At 40.7% G+C, this 27,893-nt stretch overlaps 2 protein-coding genes across 8 annotated transcripts in view; one reads left to right on the forward strand and one right to left on the reverse strand.

Moving 5' to 3' along the window:
- The window catches only part of LOC117442950 (testis-expressed protein 2-like), a 54,028-nt gene extending 40,474 nt beyond the window's left edge, over window positions 1-13,554 (reverse strand). Inside the window, exons 1-2 of one of the 4 annotated variants that reach the window (XM_034080366.2) lie at window positions 13,392-13,554; window positions 11,870-11,961 (exon numbers count right to left, since the gene is read on the reverse strand). The gene's annotated coding sequence lies outside the window, so the exon portion shown is untranslated. Of the gene's footprint in view, window positions 1-11,869; window positions 11,962-12,973; window positions 13,366-13,391 lie in introns of those variants that run through there. The other 3 variants (XM_034080175.2, XM_034079750.2, XM_034079229.2) reach the window with 3 other exon arrangements.
- The window catches only part of LOC117454240 (perforin-1-like), a 57,772-nt gene extending 30,206 nt beyond the window's left edge, over window positions 1-27,566 (forward strand). Inside the window, exons 1-3 of one of the 4 annotated variants that reach the window (XM_071203863.1) lie at window positions 13,736-13,834; window positions 25,527-26,062; window positions 26,258-27,566. In XM_071203863.1, the coding sequence (XP_071059964.1) occupies window positions 13,745-13,834; window positions 25,527-26,062; window positions 26,258-27,386 (1,755 nt within the window). In that variant the 5' untranslated portion in view covers window positions 13,736-13,744 and the 3' untranslated portion in view covers window positions 27,387-27,566. Of the gene's footprint in view, window positions 1-13,735; window positions 13,835-16,605; window positions 16,689-25,362; window positions 25,373-25,526; window positions 26,063-26,257 lie in introns of those variants that run through there. The other 3 variants (XM_034093408.1, XM_071203868.1, XM_071203879.1) reach the window with 3 other exon arrangements.
- Window positions 27,567-27,893: the final 327 nt, after the last annotated feature.

Consider the following 27,893-nt stretch of genomic DNA (forward strand, 5'->3'; position numbering starts at 1 on the left):
AACCGTCTCAGGGAAGCTCATCTGCATGCTCGTCGTCCTCATCGGGGTCTCGACCTGACTCCGGTTCGTCGTAGTAACCGACTTGAGTGGGCAAATGCTCACATTCGATGGCGTCTGGCATGTTGGAGAGGTGTTCTCTTCACGGATGAATCCCGGTTTTCACTGTTCAGGGCAGATGGCAGACAGCGTGTGTGACGTTGTGTGGGTGAGCGGTTATCTGATGTCAATGTTGTGAATCGAGTGGCCGCAAGGTCGGTGGTGGGGTGCAGTGGTTCTCAAAGTGGGGGGCGCAGAGGCATGACAGGGGGGGCGTGAGAGAACAGGAGGAAAAATGGTTATTTTATATAATATATATATATATATATTTTTTTTTTAAATCATATTTCGAAAAATTATTGAATCGAAAATAATATGATACAGTACAGTACTATTACGTCTGGGTCTCTGTGTTTCATTAAAGCTCGGCTCTGTGTGTGTGGAACGAGCCATTTTGTGTGTGTGCGCGAGTGAGAGAGCGCACCGGTACCGGAGATCGTTGATGTTAGCTTCTGGTGCTAGCGAGCTACGCTAACAACAAATGTGTTATGGACGACGAACACAGGTGCATTTTATTGATGGCATTGTGAATGCACAGAGATACCGTGACGAGATCCTGAGGCCCATTGTTGTGCCATTCATCCACGACCATCACCTCATGTTGCAGCATGATAATGCACGGCCCCATGTTGCAAGGATCTGTACACAATTCCTGGAGGCTGATAACATCCCAGTTCTTGCATGGCCAGCATACTCACCGGACATGTCACCCATTGAGCATGTTTGGGATGCTCTGAATCGGCGTATACGGCAGCATGTTCCAGCCTAAGGCACACCTGTGCAATAATCATGCTGTCTAATCAGCATCTTGATATGCCACACCTGTGAGGTGGGATGGATTATCTCGGCAAAGGAGAAGTGCTCACTATCACAGATTTTTTCAGATTTGTGAACAATATTTGATTGAAATGGTTACTTTGTGTATATAGAAAATGTTTTAGATCTTTGAGTTCATCTCATGAAAAATGGGAGCAAAAACAAAAGTGTTGCATTTATATTTTTGTTCAGTGTATATGCACACAAATATAACGTACTACAGGAAAGAGAAAACCCCAAAAAGCTCCTTTAAAGGTAACTACCATTATATCTTTAAAGTATCCTTCACAACCCTGTTTAACACAAACAAGGTGTATTCCATTTTTGTCAGGCCTAACTCAATAAGCACATTTTACAGTTGCATATGTGAGAATTACTTCTGTGACACCCAGTAAAATCAATACACAGATGTATGACTAATCAATCAATCAATGTTTATTTATATAGCCCAATATCACAAATGTTACATTTGTCTCAGTGGACTTCACAGTTTGTACAGAATATCAGTATGAGAACTAAAAGTTTCTCGATGTGTGCCGTTTTCCGCCATGGTTATGAAAATAAGTCAAACAGATGTAGAAGTTACTTCTTTTTCCTGTTCTCCAACATTCTGATGACTGAGTGGTTATGACAGATTTGACAGGCTTTAACCCTTGTTCTCTGCTGACCATCAGTTTAGAGGGATTGCTCAATTATTGGCTGCAATAATGGCTCAGCTGTTGTGGATCACAGCAGTGCAAACACTCCGGCTCGAGGAGAGCATGTGACAGAGCGTCCACCAGGTCAGGGAAGAAAATAAATCCTGTATTTAGAAACAGAGAGGCAATTGGGACTGTCTCTGTAGGCTGTCATAGCACATTGACACTGCATTCCACGGAAACAGGTATTATTAAAACAAAGACATTTGTGGAAGGAAAACACCATACATTACAGTTACAAATTAGATACACATGTGTTTTAACTTTCACGTCAGGCTTAGTCTCAGACAAAATAGAATCGTGTTGTAAAAAATACTCCATATGGACAGTAGTCTTTTACAGTATCTAATCAATGCAAATTTAAAATTCAAATAATTGTTAAGTACGAAACTGGAATACTGCAAGAAGTGTACACACTGTAAGGGTGCAAGGGTCATGTCAGTGTAGCAATACACCATAGACCTACAAAATTATCATGTGATAAATTACAATGAGGATATGGAGAAACAAAGATCATTTTAGAATCCAAAAAGCAACGCAAAGCATCGTGTTTAGGACTGGGCCACGGCCTTAAGGAAGTGAGAAAACAATAATCCTGTGTTAAGCAACAGAGTTGGAGAAGAGAGAAAAACAGTGTAAAAGTAGCACAGTCTAGGCTTCACACGACTAACCAGACCAAAACAAAACATAAAGACGCCGTGTGTTTTTATGTAGTTAATAATTGGTAAGACTCAGTCATGTCAAACCGTGTTCGTTCACTGACCCATATGCTGTTCGTCGTAAATAATGCACTGCTCACTTAGCTGCTTAACCTTGTCAACAAGACCTCATTATTTTTAAATGAACACCTTGGCTGAAAAAACGGCGACATGGATCAAGATCAGCCTCTACTGCGGTTACACACACCGGCTCAGCCTTAATATCAGAGGAGAGAGACCCATCGATTTTTACTGAAAACTAAAGAAATATGTAGATTATTTTCATCATTTCTGTAAGTCGTTTTTCAAAGCAGATTTTTTATCTTTTGCTGCTCTTTCGTGGTTTTGCTTGAAATTCCATTGAGTTCTTTCATTTCCGTTTTAATTACCAGCCTCCCTGCAGTAACTATTCAATAAAAAGCTGGTCACATGCAGGCTCCTTAAAACAAGTCGCCCATTATTGGCACGCAAATGTTGATGGGAACAAAGAAGAGTTAAGATCTGTTTTAATTGTGGGCAAGAGGTTAACTGTGTAATCATGTTTCACAGACAAGCTATCAAGACAAACCAGGGCTCTTTTCGCTCGGCCTACTGATTTAGTTTAGTTATGGTTTATCCTTCTGAGAAATGATGATGTAAAACAGTCAGCTACACTTTATCTTTTTGGAATAAGTTGAAGAAAAACTGAAAAATGGTCTGTCAGCCAAACAGGCTAACCAAAAAGATTCATCCAGAACCAAGTCACAGTGGAACTAATGCTCATAGCCAACACAACAACATGGGAATGGATCAGAAAGCAGAGCCACAGTTTGCATCCGGCCTTTGGGGCAAACATCTGCCCAGTTTGCCACATCTGGCTCAACCCGGGGATAAGACGGAACCAACTTCCTGCTTTGTCTCCACAAAGAATCTTCTGTTTCCAAACACATTACAGCTCGTCCACACGACAGCTTCAAAAACGGTTTCCAACGCGTCTGCCCATTCACTTTGAATGGAGTGACGTCACTTTTCGCCGAACTGCATTGTGGGAAGCAGAGCGGAGCTTTCCTGGCGTTTCAGGCTGCAAAAGTTGCGCAATGTTCAACTTTTGAAGCTTCTGAAGCTTTCGGTGGAAGCGTCAGCCAATCAAATCATATGCCAGTACAAGCTCTAGCCAATCAAACCGCTGCTTGTGTGTCAGGGGCGGGAGATTCATGTGATTGTTGGTCGAGCTTCAGACACGCCCAGCTCCAAGCTTTTTTTGAAGCTGTAGTGTGGACGGGCCATTACAGTCCAAATGTCAACATACTACAGTAATTCATTTCAACAAGTTCAGAATGGAAAATGCCATAAACCAGCACCGCTTATGTGATCGTCTCTCTGTAGAATTTGGGTTGTGGATTTGTCCTGTTTCTGATCACATTAACCTCACCAGTAACTGACAGTCTGCCTTTCTCTGGGGTAATTACATTTCCCTGCAACCCAATACGGTTTCATCACAGCAGGCTTTGAAGCACGAGAGACATCACACGCTGATAAGAACAACAGATGTTAGGTCTCCACATATAATCATTAGTTATATAACATACAATAACTGATACAATTCTAATACATTTTCTTTAAAAAAAAAAAAAGCTTCTTACAATCAGAATTCCTTCAATTTGAATCTAATTTAGAAACAGTTGTGCCCTCAGTTGACAACAATCAACTTAAAGTGTGGATTGCATTAATGACTTGTTATCAGTGTTGGATAACGTGAAACTAATTGAAAAAAGCACTGGTCAGCCAAACTGTAGTGACAAAAGATGTCATTGAGTAATGGAGCCATTTCATCATATTCTAGACTAATCTGTATATCATGGTGAATGACTGCTAGCATTTCTAAAGGAGTGGCTTTAGAGCAAAATTCATTCACATCTCAATCTCCCCCCCCTGCCCTTTTCTCTCACCAAAAAAGCCCTGTACTGTAGCTTTGTGAATAATATCTCAGTTTGAGTAAGAAACTGAGTTAGTATTTATAGACAGGCTATATTTATACATGTTCCCACCTCCCACCTCGCCTCTGTCTCTTTTCTTTGGTAACAAGTCATTATTATGAAGGTAGCGAGATGAATGGTAGTGTCAGCGTACAATGGAGGCAGCACCTGAAACAGCCTGCTGGATGGCAGTCTGACACATTCTGTGGATGTAATGGTCATTATCTCAGTGGTTGGTTGGGTGAGGGGGAGCACCTGTCTGTAACTACTGTGATGTTTGCTGAAGCGAAGCCAAGGAGAAGCAATGCTTAGCTACATAACCAAAGGCTTTAACCTGTTAAACCCCAAGCCTGTTTTTCAGGTCTCAGGCTCAAAAATGACATGCCCAGAACAAATGACTATATCTTCACTTCTAAAAAGGGGTAAATTAATAATCTTGTTTCTCAAAGCAATGATACACCTGTGAGTTGGATGTAGAAAAAGTCAGAATCAATATAGATGTTTTTATTTTAAAGTAAATTCAGATTGAACATAGTAAAAAAATGTAAATTATAGTTTCCGTTAAAAATAAACGCATTACTTACAGTGGAAATCACCCTTTAATGATGGGATGGTAGACTAAAAGCTTTAGGAATCCAAACTATAACATATAATAAGTACCCTGTATCAAGATTGATGCAAAAATACGTGACATTTGACCTTTTTAGAGAGATTTAGAAAAAACCCCACTTCTGGGATCATTTGGGTGGATTTGCCATATCTCTGGCCCCCCTCGGTCGATGTTGATGATTGACACCTCTTTGGAACCGCTAGAGCCAATAGAATCGAGGGGAAGTTTCAAAATCCATCTAAACATTACCATTGAGGATTTAGAGTGATGCGCACGCAGTTTGCCCAAAACTGGAAGTCCCGTTACACTCTACATGAAAAATACGCTTATTGCCATAAATGTTATGATTGAAGGGTTTCCCACACATAGACTTTACTTGGTCGGGCCACCCAGGTATGTTAACGTCAGTCATATATATATATATATATATATATATATATATATATATATATTTCACTGTCCATTAGATTACTAGTAGGCAAAAAGTAGAAAACGCTCTGATTGCGTTGTCTCTCACTAAATAAGGCAGTCTGCGTTTTAAACCTGCAAAGCTGGCAGGCTCTGTTGAATGAGGGCCTGACGGAGCATGAGAATATGTTAAATAAGCAGGGAGCGAATAACCTTTTATTAATAAAATGAACTGTTGTTAGAGGAGAAGACTTTGTTTGTATTTATCTTAATCCAAATAAGCCTCAAGTCAAGGGCCTGACAACGGACATGTTGAACAGCCAAAAGCCAAATTAGGCTCGCATGTGAGGGAAGGCAAACTGAGCAAAGTTTTTCAGAAAGGTTCTTATCTTGTAGGCCTTGATCAGGCATAAACAAAGAAAAACAGATCACAATGGAACAGTTTTGTGCAATTCTTGAGCATTATGAAGCATTCTATGAAGTAGAAAATACTCGCTAAAACGCCATCGAAATGGATTGTGTGAATGGAGGAGATTAATATTAGCAGATGGATGAAAAACTGTAAGTACAAGTCCAATTGTTGTGCTGAAGAGGGCTACATGGGTGCAGACCTGATTTTATTATTATTAATTAAAACATTTTAACTGATGAAAAATATATTACACTGGCCCTGACTGTGAAAAAGAAGACAAATAATGGTTTTATATTAATAGTTCAGACATGGTGAGAACTTGGAAGGCCATATGTGAGTCAAAGCCACAAGCAGCTGTTCAGTCAACAGGGGTGTAGGCCGGCTCCTACGCAGAGCATGATAAGCGGCACATGTTCCTTGTCTCGGCGTGAAAGATTCATATGACACACTCCTTCTGAGGAAAGTAACAGCGGGAAAAGGTCACCGCACCTGCTGCTCAAACCCAAAACCTCCATCTGTCTCTCACATGTTAGAATCCTGATTTAGTTTCCTCTTGACAAACTGACAGCTTCCTCTTTCTCTCTCACCCTGTCTAACTTGACAGCTAAGTGTAACAATGTACCAGTGTCGTATCTGAGACAGATGTCAGATAAAGGATAAGCATTATTTGTTGTATAAATCAACACAAATCCTATATCCCTTCAACATGTGATGTTCAGAGAATACCCTGGAACACTTGGATAAAACAAACAAAAAATCGATTTAATTATATAAATAAAATGTATAAATAAGAATCGTATCTGTGTTGTTGATTGTTACGTTGATTTGTTTGTCCTTCTGGGACCATGCACTACGCATTTCAGTGGTTTTGTGTTAGATTTTTTTCATTTCATTTCAAACCTTTATTTAACCAGATTGGTCCCATTGAGATCATAGATCTCTTTTTCAAGGGAGACCTGCAGCATATAGGTTCCACATGAAACATGATAAAACAATAAAGGACATTATACATTATATTTACAGGATACATTTACATAGTTATAGACATTTACAAGTGCCCATAGTATCAACGAGCATTTCATTTAGCCTAGCTTTAAATACATGTTGAGGAATGAGATTGCTCAGTTTCAATTCTTGCTGAAGATTGTTCCAAGCAAGTGGAGCTGCGCACATAAAAGCTGTCTTACCTAAGACAGTCCTTGCTCTTGGCACATCTAACAATACTACATCATGCGATCTCAGACAATAGCTGCTTGCAACTCTCTGTGTTATCAGAGAGCAGATATAATACGGGACTTTACCCAACAAAGCTTTATAAATAAACGTGTATCAATGACTGAGCCTCCGTACAGAGAGTGATGGCAAACCTGCCTTGGTATACAGGGTACAGTGATGTGTAAGTGCTTTACAATTTGTGACAAATCTCAGTGCGCTGTGATAGGCGGCATCTAACTTGTTCAGGCAAAAGGCAGGTGCATTCATATACAACAAATCCCCATAGTCCAGCACAGGTAAAAAGGTCACAGAGCCTTTTCCTGGCTTCAAATGAGAAACAGGACTTGTTTCTGAAAAAGAAACCTAAGACAATCATCAAGCCAGATACCTAGGTATTTATAACAGGCAACCACTTCAAGTACTTGTCCTTGCATAGTAACAATATCTAAAACAGGCTCTGGTATCTCTTTAGATTTGAAAAAAGCATTACCTTGGTTTTCTCAACATTTAAAAGAAGCTTTAGTTCAGCGAGCTGAGTCTGAATAGTGTTAAAAACAGCCTGTAATTTAACACCAGCCTCCTTAATGGAGGGACCTGCACAGTACATCACGGTATTGTCCGCATAAAAATGTAAAGTAGCTTCATTCACATTTTCAACTAAACTGTTGATATATATGGAGAATAAAAGTGGACCTAAAACAGAACCTTGAGGAACACCATTAGCAATGTTTAACCACTCAGAAGACAGTCCATCAAAATTAACACATTGGGACCTTTCAGAGAGGTAGTTCACAAACCACCCACTGCAAGGCTGGATATGCCAATACTGAGTAGCCTCTGCTTTAAAATGTGATGATCGACGGTGTCAAACGCTTTGGAAAGTGACGGTGCTGTGTTTCTTTCTGAAGCCTGACTGATGTTTAGACAGGATATCATTTATACATAAAAACTCCTTTACCTGTTCACTCACTAGGCGTTCGAGCATCTTCGCCAGAACTGACAATTTAGAGATTGGCCTATAGTTATTTAAAATAGTTGCCTCCCCTCCTTTCAGTAAAGGCAAGACATAAGCTGACTTCCATACTTTTGGAATTGTGTTAGCGCTGAGGGAGAGGTTAAAAAGAGAAGTAAGAGGAAGAGCAATAAAATCTGCAGCTATCTTTAAAAAGAAAGGTTCTACGTTGTCCGGGCCAGACGGTTTCTTAGGATCTAGCTTACATAAGGCTTTGTGAACAACATTGACAGTAAAAGGAGTAAAACTGAAAGGGTTTTCCAGACCACGTTGTTCAGAGTCACGGATTGGGGTGTTTACAGAAGCAGAGTCAGTGACAGAATCAAACGTAGAACCGCAGGACACAAAATGCTCATTAAAGCAATTTAGCATAGTGGCCCTGTCCGATATAGAGCCAGATGCTGTGGTAAGGCACGGAGGTAGCTCATTACGGATCTCACCGGTGGATATCGATTTTATGGCTTTCCAAAATGTTCTAGGATTATTTAGGTTTTCTGTGGTAACTGACAAATAGTACTACGACTTTGCACTTTTGACATGTGAAGTGAAGCTATTCCTTAGCTGCCTCAAATGCAGTCATTCTACCTCTGAGCCTGAGACTGGACAGCTCAGCAGAAAACCAAGGATTGTCTCGTCCCTTCACTCTAAATGTACGCAGGGGTGTATGTCTATCAATGATCTCCATAAAACCAAGATAAAAATAAGACCATGCGGTTTCTACATCAGCACACAGATCGATTTTTCCCCAATCAAACCCAAACAGATCATGAACAAAACCCTGCTCAACAAAATGTTTTATGTCTCTCTTGATGATAATACGAGGTTTAACCTTTTGAACCTTAGTGTCCCTAATTGTGGCTACAACACAGTGATCGCTCAGATCATTCGCAAATACTCCCACAGATGAATATTTATGGGGAACATTAGTTAAAATTAGATCAATTAGGGAGGATTTGTTAGGGGACTTAATGTTAGGGCGAGTAGGACCGTCAACAATCTGAGTAACATTCAAAGAGATGCAAAGGTTTTTAAAATCCTCTGACACTGCAGTTAACCAGTCCCAGTTAAAATCTCCAAGTAGCACTATTTCCTTGTAGTCTAGCTGCGATAAAAGATTTGCTAGCGAAGACAAGGAGTCCTTGCCAGCTGAGGGGGGTCTGTAACAGCCCACCACCATGACCTGTTGCCCCTTTGCCACTTCTATATTTAAGGCTAAAAATTCAAATTGCTTACTGATCGATTTGGAAACTAATGTGGACACCTCAGTACAGCCGTACTCAACAGGTGGGAGTAGGCCTCCGCAGATCGCAGACAACTAAAACTACTACTTGTATAAGCAGGGATGGCTAAAAGTTTGTAAGCAGGAGAGCTAGATGCTAACAGATGCCAGATGCGAACAGGTGGTGCGAGCCTATAGAAATTGCGACTGCCTCCAATGAAAGTGCGAATTTTAAAGTGTCAAAACCAGTTAGAAAAGAAAGCAACCAGTTAGAAAAGAAAGCAACCAATCAGATCTTGTTCTGGGTCTCTGGGTAGAATATCCTTCAACCAAGGTATTCTACATCCTTGATCGAATGCCCTGGCCGTTGCACTAAATGAGAGCGTACGTTTGGATTGAAAGTTTGATCAACCAATCATATATTGATTTGTAGCCGATGGGCGTGTTCTTTCAGAGTTTCCCTCGGTTCCAGGGTATTCTAAAAGGCCCGGTTCGGGACAGAGGATCTAGATAAATGCGACGTAGCAATTCATTTGAAGTTTTATTCGTTTTTTACGCCGAAATGGCAACAGGTGAAGATGATGTTATTTTTGCGGAATTGTTGTTAACTTAGTACCCTTTTCAAGACGATCATTCAGTGAAAAGATGGACATTATAAAAAAAGGCCGACACTGAGCCACGAAAATGAGCCATTATTCCTCATTAAGAATTGTCTAAAAAGTAGCTAATGATAAACAACTAGCAACCAGCGTAGACATAGAACGTTGTTTCCATGATGTCAACCCTACTTAGAGCTAAAGTTCTTTCCAGGGATAAACAATAAACTCAATCTGTTATTGGGTGTTTATTGTAAGGAATATAAAACCTAATAAATTGACTGTTTTAAATCTTTGGGGATATATGCTCTTCTGGGTCTTGACGACACAGAATTGTCTTATTTATAGGATAGTAAATAGTTTAAAATCTTTATCTTCCTATGTCATGCAGGCTCATTTAAATACACCGCTCCGGAACCAGTATCTCCAACAAGAGCTTGAAAACAAGATCTGCAATATTATTCTTGCAAACCAATCAGAGCAGGCTGGGCTTTCTGTTGTTCTCCCTTAAAGGGATCAGCACTATGTGAAGTGTTTCAGTCAGAGGAGGAACACAGGTATATTCAGTCAGGCAAAATTAGAAAAATGGTGTGTTCTTTGAACAATAAAACCTGTAAGCATGTTCTAGTACAAACCCTAAACTGAAATATTAACCTAAAAAGGGAAATTATATTTCCCCTTTAATGAAATATACTACATGTATTCTTTGAGTAATGCCAAGTTTTGGCATTTTTAAAATCATATAAATAGGCAAACTGGGGTCAAATACTAACAAATACTAACAAATCAAACCTATGATGCAAACAATACCTTCTATATCTTAATATGTCAGTATTTGATTACATAAGACAAATAATCATTTATTTGGAAATACAATGTTAGAAAGCTAATCCCATACTTTACAGTACAAATAACACTACAATGCTGTTGGACTTGTATGTTAGCCTTGGTCTCACACGAAATAAATGAAGGGATTGTGTTGAAGATTGTGTACAGTAGTCTGTTATATTATACAAGATATAACTGGTGCATGCAAATTTGAAATTCAATTCACCATTAAGTGTGAAATATTGACTCAACAACACAGCAACTGTATTCCCAAGTCATTCAATTCTATCAGAAGCCTAAACCGAAAAACATCCAAGAAAATGACAAAGAGAACACTGTGGGAGTGCAAGGGTCAGAACAATTAAAGTGCTGCAATACACCATAGAACTGAACATGATCATGTGATCATTTACCATGAATATATGGAGAGACAAAGAGAATTTTAGAATCCAAAAAAAAGCATTGTCTGGTGTTGAGCGCTGGGCCATGGCCATAAGCTTTCTTTGTGCAGATCCCTTTGGGACATTTTGTGACCAATTAAACCACATTACATAACCTTGGCTGCAAGATATCAAAGCCTGTTTTTAGGTCCATAACAATCAGCGCAATATTAGCATTCCTGACAACAGCAGTTGGAGCCTCGTCACTTGTAACACTAGAGAGTGACATGTTGAAACTCCCCAAGGAGACACTGAACTCAGACGAGCGCTGGTGTTTTTCTACAGCTACATGCCACAAACTGAGAGCCGGAAAACTGGAGGGACAGAAAACCGGTTACAGTGTTCGAGGAAAGACATATTGCATAGCGAAATATACCTTAAGGTGTGCAAAGAAACCTGTAGAACACCTTGCTTCTATTGACATTAACCAGGGCTTATAGTTGAAGGCCCTGAATGTGTGTGGCATTTCTAAAAGCTTCTAGAGGCCTTTTAAATATTCAAATGTTTTATGCACCAGGATCACTACAGGTGATTGACATAGATGGCAAACCTGCTCTTAGCAATTAAGAGTTAAGTATCTCACTATGCAAGATGTCTTATGATTCCCATGCCAAAACACAGTATGTTGACATCTCCCATCTCTTTGTGTTACTTCAGTTAAGAAATATCACTTCATATAGACTTCGCATTTCCCTTAAGTGTCCTTTTATCACCCTGAAAGTAGTAGAATTCCTGCTCCGATCTTAATTCTTCTGAGCTATGTTTGTTCTCCCTCTCCCTTGTATCTAGACTTTGCCCTCGCTGAGGTCATTTGTAGCTCAGGAAACGGATCAATAATGAGTTCAAATGTACTGGCAAAGGCTTACCTTGTATCCTCAGTGCCATTCAATCCAGCCTGGGACTTGCATTTGCCTCCTGCAGAGTCAGGTTGCACATGTCCATGATGCTAAGGGGGCTTCTGAGAAACACATCAGCAAGAGAAAAGACAAAATAAGTACAGGTGTCGGTGCAAAACACACTCGTAAAAACTGGCAGTATATAAGGGAGGGTTTATGCTTTTCTTGGTGAGTAGGTTCTTATCAGGAAGAGGTGAAAGAAGAACTCAGATATTGTACTTTAGAAATACCAAAGTCTAGGAATACTCTGTTACAAGTAAAAGTCCTGCATTCAAAAATGTTACTCAAGTAAAAAGTACAAATGTATTGGCATCTAAATATACTTCAAGTACCAAAATGACAGTACTCATTATGCAGATTGGCCCATTTCACAATCATATTTATTGTATGTTTTGATTATAATGAATGATGCATTCACGTATTTATCAAAGCTGGTAAAGGTGGAACTCATTTGAATGACGTACTGCTTGGTATCATGTGAAATGAAACCAGGTGTTACTACAGTCTTATTTGAGTGTTGATTATCATTAATCCAAATCTGAAAAGTATCTAGAGGTATACAATAAATGTAGTGGAGGAAAATGACAATATTTACCTCTGAATTGTAGTACACTAGAACTACAAACAAGAATAAAATGGAAATACTTAAGTAAAGTACAAGTCCCTCAACATTGTACTTACGTACAGTTCTAGATTAAATGCACTTAGATACTTTAAACCATAGGTGGCATGAATGTACAATATTTATAGATTGTGACAATATGGCAAACCATCATTCTCATTCCAAGCCTTTCACATGTGTGTGTTGTTGGAAGGAGCATCGGCTAATACGCATGCTAACGTGCTCTAGGATTTAATGGGAAAACAACGACTAGTGAAAGCAGTCTGTTAGGAATGTAAAATAACAAGCCCACAACAACGACAAATGAACGAGATGTTTTATTAGCATACATTACACTTTACAGACGGACCTAAACAACTAGCTTCCTAAAAATGTGTTTTAAAGTCACTGCTAGTCGAAGTCATCTCACTAAACTCGCTAAATGTTTTTTTTAAATGAGAAAGATAGCTTACCGTGTCCGGGGCGCTTCATTTTTATACGGAAATACTGATACAAATGTGAACTTCCTAGACGAGTCGTATGGTTTTTCTCCACACGGTAACGAACAGTAACGTTTGTATTATCAGTTCCACGTACCATGTAGTATCTACGGCTCGTTTTCTCGCTCAGCCTGTTGACAACTGACTAACTGCACTCAGTCCTTAAAGAAAAAAACGCAGCAGTTTATCAGACCAGAGTAGTCAAGCCCGAGCCGAGGGATAACATAACTGGCTGGCGGTTTGGGTTGCCAATCCATTTCTCGGCAGAGCTTCTTTAAATACCTTGAGTAGATGAGGCAGATGTCAGAATGTAAACAGAGTGAAATGTGAATACAGCCCAGTGGCTTATCAATGCAAAGAAACAAGCACAATGATACAGTAAGGCACATACTTGCCAACATTGAGACCTCAGAAATCGGGAGCATTTCAAAACCACCGCGGGGGAGGGGTGCTAGTGGATCGCCGGAGCTGGATTAACATTAACATGCTTATTGTAGTTGTAAGGGCACTGCCTTGCGGCCTGTAGCACCATCCTTTATGGAGCATATGTGAAGGAGAGGAGTGAGCAGAGTTGTCAATTCTTGTTCTGTTTTCTGTGACTATTTTCCCCACCCTCTCAGACTTTCAGTTGCGCGCGCTGCTAAAGAGACGCGCTACCATGGAAACCAAACAATGGTGTAGCTGTATTAAAGTCCGAGTGGAAACAGTCCTGAGTAAATCTGAGTTTGTCAGAAATCGGGAGAAATGCGGGAGAAATATGACCCCGGGAGGAAACTGGGGGAGGGCAGTGAAATCGGGAGTCTCCCGCGAAAATCGGGAGGGTTGGCAAGTATGGTAAGGCAATGTTAGCACATTTACAGGACTTCATAATTGATCGCAATTCCTTCAAACATATTGAACTTACTTAATTTCATACATTCAATGTATTGTGTTAAACAAACATTAGTATTATTATAATGTAGTCAATCTATATTTTTCTGTACTGTTGTTATTGTGGGATTTTTATCATTTCATTTCATTATTTTATTTGTATCTATTAGTTGTAATAGTAGTAGTAGTTCTAGTAGTAGGCTATTAGTAGGAGTGGTAGTCTTGTTCATATTATTAAGCTGGTTCATTTCCCATAATTTCTATGTACATTTTTGAAAATTATATTCTACAATAGTGAATAGCATGGCCAATTACATAAACATTAAACAGAAACTACTGTAGCACGGGAACATATATTTTTCTATTTATTATGCTACGTGTTTAGTCAATTAGCAAATCCATATAATGTTGATTGAAGTCCCTCACAATAAAAAATAAATACATATTGTTATTATATAAAAACAAGAGCAATATATTGTACTGTAGGTAAACAATTGGTATATTTCTCCTGTGATTTAAGTAGACGTATACCGTTATTGAGTGTTGCCACGTTAGTAAATTGCAACTGTTCACATTGAGCCTCTTTAAATTCACACTAGCTTGATTTGTGAGCTTTAACATGAGCATTACCTGTTATTAGCCTGAAGATTTTGGTGTCACTTTTTAGTTCTGAATGACATACACTCCTCAGTCAACTGTTTAATATTTTAAGTCTTATCAGTGGTGACTGCTGTTCAGCTGCCACAAAATACACCAGATTATTATGTCCAAGGATGCCGTCAGTCCACACATGTTTATTATACCATAAATGTCCCGGTAGATACACTGGCATGTTTACAGCAAGAGGTAAGGGTCTATCAAGGTCAAATTCTCTTTCACACAAATACTTATGTACATCCTTCAGGAGCAACGTCACACAACATGCGATGGCTGACCCGCTCTACTTCCTGATACATAGCTGCCTCTTACGTTCACATGTCAGATCAATTATGCTAAATTATTAGTTTGTTAGCTTTTTTGTCTTTAAGTTTGCTTTATAAACAACCTATACAGGACTTATAAGTTAGCCATTTATATATGGAAATATACATTGGTAACACAGCAATAGTTTACAGCAAAAGCGTCCACTTAGTTTGACTTTTACATACTTGCCAATGACATGATTTTTTCTTGACTTTTCAGGACTGTACATCTGAATATTGCAATACATTCACTTCGTTATGTTATGCATGACTCCTGTCACACAACAGTTTAATAGAGAAGGCGAGGTCCACTGTGTAAGCTAACAGTGTAATACTGGCAACCACTGTTTCCATGATAATCAGTTCTGTCACTCCAGTGGGGGCTCTATCTCCGAGTTCTTTCAGCTGCAGGATCTTAGTAAAACAAATCACCGTGGCGACCATGTAGAGCAACACCCCAATCATACTGAAAGCAGCCAATAATTTGTCAAAAGGTAAAAAACATCGCCCGGCTAAGTCTCCTAATATCACCACAACAGTGACGAGAGACATGAGAACACAGACTCCGTACAATGCGGTGGAAACCCACAGCTGCCAACTTAGTACTTCACTAGGTAGTCCCGATGCAGACCCCTGGCTGTGGACCACCTCCATAACCAGGGGTATCATGTTACAGCCTCCCCAGAGTTGGAGTATCTTCAGGAGGCCAGGGTTGCTGCCCATGTATCCTCTTTGTTCATGGGCTTGGGTGCGAAGGACGTACGTCTCTGAGGAGTAGGCCAGGAAGGTGATGCATGAGGCCACAGCAGCGGCCACAGTGTGCGTCAGCCTCCCTCCATGATCCATCACCATCCAGGCGAAAACCACAGAGGCACTGAGACCCATGAGTGCGCCTAAGACTGCCGTCGTCATAGTGAGGTTCTTCCAGGATACCGGGATAAGGCTGTGAAACTGGATGATGCTGAGAATGTGGATGAGGAGCGTCAGGGTGAAGAAGAAACACCAGATGAACATGCAGAAGATCCTGAATGTGGAGTTGAGGTCGGACAGAGGGTTAGGAGGTTCAAGGGAGGCCACAAGGCTGAAGGTGATGCATCCGGATAAGACCTCCCATGTCCGTACCAAGAAAAGGGGACTGGTGAAGTCGCTGGCCTCTAGTACGATCACAGGCATTGTCACGATGTTGAATCTGGTTGATCCAGTATCCAAGAGGCAAGATATGTCAACAATAGCTTAGTCTTAGTTCCTCCAGATTGAAAACCAGAAACCTTTGAATTGAAAAGCTTTACAATAAGCCAAAACCATTCACAAAAGATTTGTCTAATTGTGAAGATGAATCCAGTACAGTCCATGGAACCAGTCCCCTCCAACAGATTTCCACTTGAACCATCAGGTACGGTGCTCTCTTCAAGTTCCGTGCTCTGTTTCTCAACAGTGCTTCATCGTTATTACACACAAAGTACAAATTAAAAACTCCTGGAACATGTGTTTGCAGCACTGTCGCTGTCAACAAAGGCCTCGCCTACTTCCTTTTTGAGACTGCAGCAGTGCTTTCAGTCTCACTAAAGGTAGGTGCAGATAACCACAATAAAAGTCATGCAAACACGGTTATCTTCCTCCCACTCTCTATTCTCATGAAACGCTGTTCCCTTTTCTCTGAGGTAATAAAACGACTGTGGGTACATTAGGCTCTGACCTCATGTTGGGGACATACTATATGGTGGCAGGTTAGGTAGTTCTCTGTTTAATACAATATGGTTACAGGTAGTTATCGGAACAGTTGTTTCCATGGTGCCTGTGTGCTGTAAATCATTTGAGTGTTGATCAGAAAATCTGCTGTTTACAGAGGGTTGCAGGTATGTTCCTCCTGTGTGTGTGTGTGTGTGTGTGTGTGTGTGTGTGTGTGTGTGTGTGTGTGTGTGTGTGTGTGTGTGTGTGTGTGTTGTGTGTGTGTGTGTGTGTGTGTGTGTGTGTGTGTGTGTGTGTGTGTGTGTGTGTGTGTGTGTGTCAGCAGCAAGCTGTCAATCACTTATTGTCTGAGTGTGCATGGTAATATATTGTATAGGCACTGACACTTTAAATATGTTTCATACATACATACATTAATGCCGTGTAAAGTGTGTGTGTGTGCGTGTGTGTGTGTGTGTGTGTGTGTGTGTGTGTGTGTGTGTGTGTGTGTGTGTGTGTGTGCGTGTGCGTGTGTGTGTGCGTGTGTGTGTGTGTGTGTGTGTGTGTGTGTGTGTGTGTGTGTTTACACAAGCAAAGTCCTCTGGAGATCCAGCCAATCACTTTGCCTCTGTGTATCGGCACACCTGCTCTGTGTGTTATAAATAGACGGTGGATACATGAATTCCCTCGTGTCACACACACTGCTCAAGTTCAGAAGCTTGTGTTTGACAGACGGGAGAAGACAGACTGATGAACCAGAATCATAGCTGTAATGTGTTTGTTTAAATGTATTTGTTTATGGCACATGTGTCAAACTCAAGGCCCGGGGGCCAAATCAGGCCCGTGGTGGATTTAATTTCGGCCCGCAGGATATTTTCTAATTACTATTAGATCTGGCCCGCTGGTATATTGCACGCACACCTTCACTCAATCCTGAGGGTCTCCTCAGCTCAGAGCCTGAGCCCAAACATTGATGAACTTGCACCCAAGATGAGACGCCAAGTATCTGGCTTGAACTAGCATCACAGAGCAGCACACTGAGTTTCAATGGATGTTTCCTTCTGCACTTTCTCTCTCACGAGAACAGGGCATGTTTGGTTTTCTCTTTGAGGGGAATAGTTTTGTTGAAGCTGCTGTTGGCCTGTGGGGAAATGTAATCATAAGAAATGACTCTGGAAAAGCTGCAGATCGAGCCATAAGAAATTAATGCAACTGATTATTTAATGTTTAATGTTGTTTTTATAGGCAATCATTTAAGCTTTGTTAGTTCCAGGTTTAATATGTGCAATAAGTTCATTTCAATAAGTTTTGCAATAAACATTGAACCAGTCCGGCCCTCGACTAGTACCCATTTTTTAATTTTGGCCCACTGTTTATTTGAGTTTGACACCCCTGGTTTATGGGATCAGTTTATGATTCAAATCAAATAAACATTATGACATAACGTACATTTTCAATAAGGTTAAGCTTACAATGCGACTTAAAATAAGTGCATTAAAACAGAGGTGAGTTTCTTTACTCACCTCACCTCCTTTGGACAAAAACTCTACTGTCCAAACAGATATCTATATATCAAATTTAAAATTACATTCTGGGAACAGAGATAGAGAGATAGAGAGATAGATAGATGCTTTATTGATCCCCATTGATCAGGAAATTGTTATATACTGAATGTCTTTAGTTTGGGGTGCAGCTGTTGTAAATATGTCACTTTTCTACGAATGTCAACATGGATCTTGAGCCCCTCTGTGGTAATAATATGAATTGCAACTATTCAGAGGTTGCACATCATCAGAAAAGAGATGGGGCTGTCTGTAATACTAGAGGAGCAGCAGCAGAGGAAGAACATCTCCATGTTATGAACACAGACGCTGTGAGAGGAAACCCTGTCTGCAATAACTACAGGAGGAGGAGAGTGCATAGATGTTGTGTAACTGGATGGTAGAAAGACTTGGATTTTGCCAGAGGTCTATCAGGGTCTGATTTAAATCTGTTATGCTCATTTTCAGGTCTATATTTCACATGAGTATTTAGTGTCTCTACTGGGACATGTCTCCATGCTTTAATGTTTAAAAAGCTCTTTCTTTTTATCATACTGCCTGTGCTGCAGCATCTCTTCCCCCCCCTACTATAGAAGCTTAAGTGATTCATGGTGAGGTCGTTATGTTACGGAAGCAACAAAGGAGTCCAACGGAGGCGTTTCAGACAGGGGGGGGGGGGTGTGTGGGAGACAACTATAACACACTACAGGAAAGGGAAAACCCCAAAAAGCACAATAGGACCCTGTTAAATAATATTTGTAGACACTCTCTAACACTTATGTCCAGCCTTCAGGGCCTTTTGGGGTTCAGTTTCTTGTCCAAGGTCACACAACATGCAGGCTGGATCTTCCCATCGATGGACAACCTGCTCTACTTCCTGTTAACGCCTGCCCGTGCCCCTTAGTTCAACATGACTTTTACACACTTGATTTGATCTAACTCTTCAAAGGACTGTAGCCATCATAAGGAAGGAACACATGACCAAATACTGACTCAAATCACAAGTTAGACAAATACATAGTGTATCTGAACAGCAAACTAAATTACAGAGTACATTTACTCGAGTCCCATACTTAAGTATAATTCTGAGGTACTTTACATATTGCTTCCTGCTATGTCCTCTCATTTATAGGGAAATATTGTGCTTTTTAATATATTATTTTATTTTTGCAGATGAATGATGTGTTATTATAGACAGGTTAACATACTGTAAGGCTTCACAGATTTCAGGAGAGAATTTCACAAGCTACCTAGCAGTATGCACCTTAACTACCTGTACATCAAACATTATTATTCAATAATTAAATATACATTTTTTAGGAAGATTACCATTTTGATGAGTATTTATACTTTTGTTAATATAAGTATATATCATTAAAATTTAATTTTTATTAAAAATATCTCCTTAAAAGTAATCAGATATTTGCTTAAACAGTATGTGTTGTTGTTACTAACACAAGCCCTTAAATAACCTGGTCATGTAATGTTGCTCTGTGTTAATTAAGTGCTATGACATTCACACTACACAAGTCTTTTTGCAATTTCAGAAGTTTAAAAGCATCGTGGACTGTGATAGATTAGCAGAGAAGTCAGATATGTTCACATTCAAGAGATTGAGAGAGCAAACGCATTGACATTTTCTTTGGTTTCTTGATCCAAACTGTTTTGCCACAGTGTTTGAAGCTTTCATATATCTGACCGAAAGTAGGAAGTGAAATAATGCATTGAGCATGGGAACAAGTACTTCTTCAACTTCAGTATATAACATAAAAACCATGGAAGAGCAACCCTCAGAAATAAACTAAAAGTGTTTTAAAAAATAGCCACAGTACAAGAGTTTAGGGTTTTAGTTAACACACGTACTTACGTACTTACTTAAGTATGCATTAACAAGCCACAGTAAGCAAGCTACATAAATAAAGCTTTTAGTTTGTTGTTACGATTGATTAAACTAATTTAATAATTTCAGAGGCTTCACCAAAAAAAGATTTGTTGAAAAATGAAAGACGTTGACCACAAAGGGCGAGGTGTGGAACACGTCAGATGAGAAACAATAAAAAGCTGCAAACCTGCAGCTGAGAGAGAGTGCACGGCTCCATCATGTGACCCAGGAAGTCGTGCATGCATCTCGTAAGGTGACTGTTTTTGTTTCAAAGTCACACCTGTGATTATAACTCTCAATGGGAGGCTGTGGCGCAGTGGACTGGTGTGTTGGTGTTCGGATCAGGGGGTCACAGGTTCAAACCCCACTGCAGTCAGCATGTCGTTGTGTCCCTGAGACACTTCACCCCAAAGTGCTCCTGTGGGGATTGCCCACAGTATTGAGTATGTGAGTCACTTAGGATAAAAGTGACATGTAGTGACATACATCACATTAAAGGGCCCATGTCATGCTTTCCCGGTTATCACCTGTCCCCTTGTGTTATGAAGGTGTTTCTGCATGTAAACGGTCTGCAGAGTCACACACCCTCGAAGTCCACCATGTAGCGAGTAAAACTCTAACACAGAAAAGACCTGTCTCTGCTGCCCCAGAACGCCTCGTTGGACATTTCTCTTTTTCCATTGTTTGCTTCCTGGGTTCTGTGACGTGTGAACACCCAGATCAACAACAAATGACCGGATTGGCTCAAATGGACCAATCCGCGGGGCTCCTCCCACACCAGGACCCCTTAGCTAACTAACAGGGAGTCCCATTGACTTGCATAGAGCTCCCTGAACGCTGGTAATAGACGAGTTGGGATGGCGGAGGAATGCTCTCCGCAAACCCGTTCTCACAGCGTTATAAACCTTTTTCTTTCTCAATATCAAGCCACACTTATTGTTTTTACTTCGGCTGTGAGTGTTTGTGTGCTCAGGATGAGTTTCGCTCATTCTCGCTGTATCTGCAGCTCTCAGCAGCAAAGAGCCTCGCAACGTCCCGACCAATCGGAGCACACTGGGCTCACAGGGAGGGGGGGGGCAGGAGGTCCAACAAGCCGTTGAGGACAGAGTGAATACACATACTATACAGAGATGCTGTGAGAAACCAATGTGAGTTTGGAACATTGCTCAATGTAAAGCTATCCTAGTAGACCTCAACAATGGAACTATGATCAGTAGAAATGGCCATGACATGGGACCTTTAAAATACAAAGTGGCATTTATTGTAAAACCTTATTATAAATTATTTTACAAATAGGAATGGGAAAGAACAACTGTAGGATGAAAAGATACAGACTGCCAAAAAAAGGAAATTGGTCACATTTATTTAAAATGATAAACTGCCATATATAGTACAATATGTATCCCACTAGATATATAAATCATCGCTGGTTTTGGATGTTTTTAAGAGGTCAAATATTGACTATATTGGGGATAACTGTTCAAATCAAGGTGTTAAAAGTGGCTTCCTAACAGTATTTTTGTAAGTATAAATAATGTAGAGTTTAAGAGTTAAACAAGTAAAGGCAGTATGGGTCAGAGTAACTTAATGACAAAATACCAACATGGCCATTTCCATATATGGTGTTTTTACTTCGCTCAAGCTGCTGGAAAACGACGCTTCCTCATTCAAGTAAAAGAGCTTCACCACATGACACACAGTGAGAAATGTGTCAGATAAACCGGATACATCCACTGAACCAATAGTAAATGTGTGACATTTTGGTCTGGGAACAGCAACACACTGCTGCTGTGATAGTTTACCATTCAAACAGTACAAAAGATTGTGTTCAGATAACACATGTTGTTGCTTTTTAAGCACAGGTTATTATTTTAAACATTATTTAGAATATGAGGGTAGATATTGTTTGTCAATGGAGATGATTGTTGTCCTTTAAAATCACAATTAGTTTATTTTTCCATTATGAATCACTATTACTTAGTGTTAAGGGTTGTAATCCATTATGTTATTTGTCCAATCACCAATCACATCTGCCTATACAAATGACCCTTGGATTTCATGCTTGTTTTCTTTTTGCAATAAATCAAAAATACATCCAAAATTGAAACAAACTTCTGAAAATTAAGTAGGTACAAAACTAAAACGTGACTGGTATAGTGAAAGCCCGGAATATTCAGTGGTGCTGCCAAATGAATTTCAGAAATGAGGAGAAAAGAGGAATATGAGGAAGATCCAATAGCTAGTTATGCCATGTTCTTATTTTTCTTCAATTGCAGAAGATATTGCAGAAGATAAAGATGGAGGTTGACAGGAGTCTTCCTGTCGACCTCCATCTTATCTTTATGATGAGGACAACAGCTGGGCTCAGCTCTGTGGCCTCAGAAGGAACATTTTGTGTAAGAAGGTTCTATCCCCATGCCAGTGTGGGGTCCTTCCACAGTCCCAAACATATGCAGTTTAGGTTCATTGAGGACTCTTAATTGCCAATTTGTGTGTTTTTAATCATATTTGTATTCTTCTGTCCGACTCCTTTGTTTGTATCCAGTGAAGGAAATAATTATTTGATCCGTTGCCGATCTTGTAAGTTTAACCACTTACAAAGAAATGAACAGTCTATAATTTGAATGGTATGATTCTCTCACTAATGAGAGACAGAATATCAAAAAGAATATCCAGAAATGTACATCATATAATTAATTGTGGGAAATAAGAATTTGATCCCCTTGCAACAAACAAGAATTCTGGCTCCCACAGACGGGTTACATAAGTCCTCTTCCTTTAATTAAAAAAGTACTCCTCATATCAACTTGTTACCTGTATAAAAGACACCTGTCCACAGAATCAATCAATCCGATTCCAACCTCTCCACCATGGGCAAGACTAGAGAGCTGTCTAAGGACCTCAGGGACAAGACTGTAGACCTGCACAAGGCTGGGACTGGCTACAAGACCATCAGAAAGCAGCATGGTGAGAAGGAGACAACTTCTCACCATGGAGGTGGAAACATTATGCTTTGGGGGTGTTTCCCTGCTCAGGGGACAGGACAACTCCCTGCATCGAGGAGAGGATGTACGGGGCCATGTAGTGTGAAAATCTTGGCCGATAGCCTCCTTCCCTCAGTCAGGACACTGAACATGGGTCATGGAGGGGTCTTCCAGCAGGACAATGACCCTGAACATACGGCCAAGGCAACACAGGAGTGGCTAAAGAAGAAGCGTATTTAGGTGATGGAGGGGCCTAGCCAGTCTCCAGACCTTAAGACTATAGAAAATCTGTGGAGGGAGCTGAAGCTTCCAGATGCCGAGCATCAGCCTCAAAACCTGAAGGGTCTGGAGAGGATTTTCTGCTAATAAGAATAGGGGTTAGGGGGGTGAGACAGATAATCATTATCATGTGAAACATTTGAAAAAAAATGAAATTAAACTTAGTAGGCCCTACATACCTTCAAATGTGTTGATATGGGTATACTAACTGAATGCTGGATGATAACTGCGTTTTTAAGTCAACATACACGGAACAAAAATATAAATGCAACACTTTTGTTTTTGCTCCCATTTTTTCATGAGATGAACTCAAAGATCTAAAACATTTTCTATATACACAAAATAACCATTTCTCTCAAATATTGTTCACAAATCTGAAAAAATGTGATAGTGAGCACTTCTCCTTTGCCGAGATAATCCATCCCACCTCACAGGTGTGGCATATCAAGATGCTGATTAGACAGCATGATTATTGCACAGGTGTGCTTTAGGCTGGCCACAATAAAAGGCCACTCTGAAATGTTCAGTTTTATCACACAGCACAATGCCACAGGTGTGGCAAGTTTTGAGGGAGCGTGCAATTGGCATGCTGACAGCAGGAATGTCCACCAGAGCTGTTGCCCGTGAATTGAATGTTCATTTCTCTACCATAAGCCGTCTCCAAAGGCGTTTCAGAGAATTTGGCAGTACATCCAACCGGCCTCACAACCGCAGACCACGTATAACCACACCAGCCCAGGACCTCCACATCCAGCATGTTCACCTCCAAGATCGTCTGAGACCAGCCACTCGGACAGCTGCTGCAACAATCGGTTTGCATAACCAAAGAATTCTGCACAAACTGTCAGAAACCATCTCAGGGAAGCTCATCTGCATGCTCGTCGTCCTCATCGGGGTCTCGACCTGACGTCGGCGTAACCGACTTGAGTGGGCAAATGCTCACATTCGATGGCGTCTGGCACGTTGGAGAGGTGTTCTCTTCACGGATGAATCCCGGTTTTCACTGTTCAGGGCAGATGGCAGACAGCGTGTGTGGCGTCGTGTGGGTGAGCGGTTTTCTGATGTCAATGTTGTGAATCGAGTGGCCCATGGTGGTGGTGGGGTTATGGTATGGGCAGGCGTATGTTATGGACGACGAACACAGGTGCATTTTATTGATGGCATTGTGAATGCACAGAGATACCGTGACGAGATCCTGAGGCCCATTGTTGTGCCATTCATCCACGACCATCACCTCATGTTGCAGCATGATAATGCACGGCCCTATGTTGCAAGGATCTGTACACAATTCCTGGAGGCTGAAAACATCCCAGTTCTTGCATGGCCAGCATACTCACCGGACATGTCACCCATTGAGCATGTTTGGGATGCTCTGGATCGGCGTATACGACAGCGTGTTCCAGTTCCTGCCAATATCCAGCAACTTCGCACAGCCATTGAAGAGGAGTGGCCCAACATTCCACAGGCCACAATCAACAACCTGATCAACTCTATGCAAAGGAGATGTGTTGCACTGCGTGAGGCAAATGACTGGTTTTCGGACCCCCCCCAGACCCCCCCAATAAAGCAAAACTGCATGTTTCAGAGTGGCCTTTTATTGTGGCCAGCCTAAGGCACACCTGTGCAATAATCATGCTGTCTAATCAGCATCTTGATATGCCACACCTGTGAGGTGGGATGGATTATCTCGGCAAAGGAGAAGTGCTCACTATCACAGATATTTTCAGATTTGTGAACAATATTTGAGAGAAATGGTTATTTTGTGTATATAGAAAATGTTTTAGATCTTTGAGTTCATCTCATGAAAAATGGGAGCAAAAACAAAGTGTTACATTTATATTTTTGTTCAGTGTATATTTGGAAAAATAGGATATAATGCACTTGTTTGACAAAAAGTTCACAATATCTATTCATGTTATGCTCAAATATCCTGCTCTAAAATGTGAGATTCAACCAATTCTATATATCCTTTTTAATGGCAGGAAAACTAAATGTGCCATTCACTAAAGTGCATTCAACAAGTCACAAGCTCACATGCAGAAACACACTCGCACATACATGCACACTTACTGTATACATAATATCTGTGAGATCACAAAGGCAATCAAGACTCCTCCTCCACATTAAACTATAAGTTGGGGCAGATATTCTGAGCTACTGAACAGAGCTTGCTGTCAGCATTCACGGTAAGACCCCTGAGTTCTCCCCATGAATCTAATAGTTTGAGTGGAATCATTTGTAGGTCTTTAGGTCCGATTTACACTGACATTTTGAACATTTCAAAAGTACATTATTTGACTGATTCAGTGTCTTATGTTCCTTTCTATTTATTCCATACAGATGGCAAGGCTGTGGCCTCTCCTGCTCCTGTGTGGGTTATGGAGTCCTCTGTGTCTGTCAGCAGGTGTAAGCTACATCGGGACACCCCAGGAGTGTGCAAAGGCGGAATTTGTCCCAGGTTACAATCTGGGTGGAGAAGGCTTCGACATCGTCACAATGAAGCGGAAAGGGGCCTATGTCATTGACATGGAAACATGGAATCTTGGTAATGGCACTTGCAGGCTTTACAGCAACAGCATAGCGAACAGAGAGAAACAGAAGGTCCCAGCCACCGTGATCGACTGGAGAATCTACCCAAAGTGCAATCTACATGTCTCCAGCCTACTCTACGATTCGGTCGAAACTTTCGTCAATGACAGCACGTCATCGGTGTCCAATGATTGGAAAATTGGCCTTAAACTCCCTGTAGACCCTTCTGTCAGTCTTGGTGTTGGCTTTGGGGGTTCCCACTCCAAAGAAGCAACATTTGCCATCCAGAAGTCGAAAAAAGACCGCTACACCTTCTTCAGCCATTCTGTCGACTGTCGCTTCTACGGGTAAGTGTGTGGACTGATATTCGTCCTCTAGGCTTTAACTCTGAAATGTACCTAGTCAGTAATTTTACTGAAACATGCTCTGATGTATATTGTTCTGGATAATTGGCAAAAATGGCAAGCAACATGAACAGTGTTTTGAATGAAATGGGACTGTGAACCACTGTCACAAATGTATTTACTTTCTTTCGTTCACAGCTATAGACTGGAAGACAAACCTCCACTGAGTCGTGCATTTCAATCAGCCGTGAACTCAAATCCTTCGTATCACGAGCTGATTGACACATATGGTACACATTTCATCACACAAGTGTCCCTAGGAGGCAAAATAAAAGCAGTCACTTCTGTCAAGACCTGCGAGGCATCAATGAAAGGACTAACAGCAACCGAAGTAAAAGACTGCTTGGAAGTCGAGGCTTCTGCTAGTTTTAAAAAGACTGCCAGCATTGAGAGCATGATCAAAAACTGTCAGGGTAAGAAGAAAAAGATCGGCCATAGCCACAGTTTCAGTATCGAGTTTAGTGAGCGTATCTCAGAGGTCGTTGGTGGAGACAAAATTGATGCTGATGTGCTCTTTAATGACCAATCAAATCCTTCTGTCTACAACCACTGGGTTGACTCACTGAAAAGCACACCTGATGTGATCAAATACAACTTAAGGCCTCTGCACACGATACTTCCAGAGAATCATCCTGCCAGGGCCGGACTGAAGCAGGAGGTGGAGAAGTACATTAAGAACAACGCAGTGTTGAGTCAATGCTCTGAAACCTGTAAGATTGGCCACAGAGCCAACAAGAGGGATCCTTGTGCTTGTGTTTGCAACAGCAATCAGAATCTTAGGTCAAACTGCTGTCCGGTTGGGAAAGGTCTTGCAACGTTGAAGGTCTTTAGACTCTATGCTATAGGGCTGTATGGTGATGTGTGTACTGAGACAGATGGCTCAGTGGAGGTGACATTTGGGGATCAGACTAAGCGCACTGCCATCATCGGTAACAATGACAATCCTGGATGGCCGGAGACATTTCAATTTGGATCCGTCACAATCAACTTTGCAAGTAAACTGGTGTTTCGTGTTTATGATGAGGATAGTTACTGGAATAGTGATCTGCTGGGCAAGTGTTCAGTTGTTTTGCGAGCCGGGGCTGTGGTGAGAGATTCTTGCATGTTAAATCATGGTACCCTCTTCTACTCCTACGAAGCAAAGTGTGCACCAAGTCTTGGTGGTCAGCAATGTCAGGAATACATACCCTCCCCTATGAGTCCGTCCTTGGCCAAGGTCTTTTACTCTAGAAATGGGGTCCTGCTTGGAGACACTGGGCAGAAGTAGTCGGGGTTAGTTCAGCACTTGACCTGATATGTTCTAGCCTGTTTCCCTATCTTTGTTTGCAAAAATAATTATGTTAATCCTCAGATGTAATCCAATATGTGTGTGATAATTGTGTTTCATAATCAAACCTTTTACTTTGCTTCTTTCTTCATCGTTACTAAATCTGCCAATAAAGCATCAGCAAAGACAACACCGGTGTCCTGATTTTATGCATTCCAAAATACTTTGTGTTGTTTACATGTAATATTGAAATAATGATGAATGCAGGAGCATGCACAAACCATATAAACTCTGTTTGGTTACAAAGTACGTCAAAAATGTAATCCAATTCAAATACAATAGAAACATAATAACTTAACTATTACTTTATGTTCACCAGTGTATTTTAAAGAAAGGCTGAATACTAAACTTAGAGAGTCATGAATTGTGTTTGAGTGGGAGAAACAGAACCCCAAATACAAGGAAGAGAAACAGATAGTTAGAGTTAAACAAATTATTATTATTAAC

Source organism: Pseudochaenichthys georgianus, chromosome 1, assembly GCF_902827115.2.
Source record: "Pseudochaenichthys georgianus chromosome 1, fPseGeo1.2, whole genome shotgun sequence".
Lineage (NCBI taxonomy): Eukaryota > Metazoa > Chordata > Actinopteri > Perciformes > Channichthyidae > Pseudochaenichthys > Pseudochaenichthys georgianus.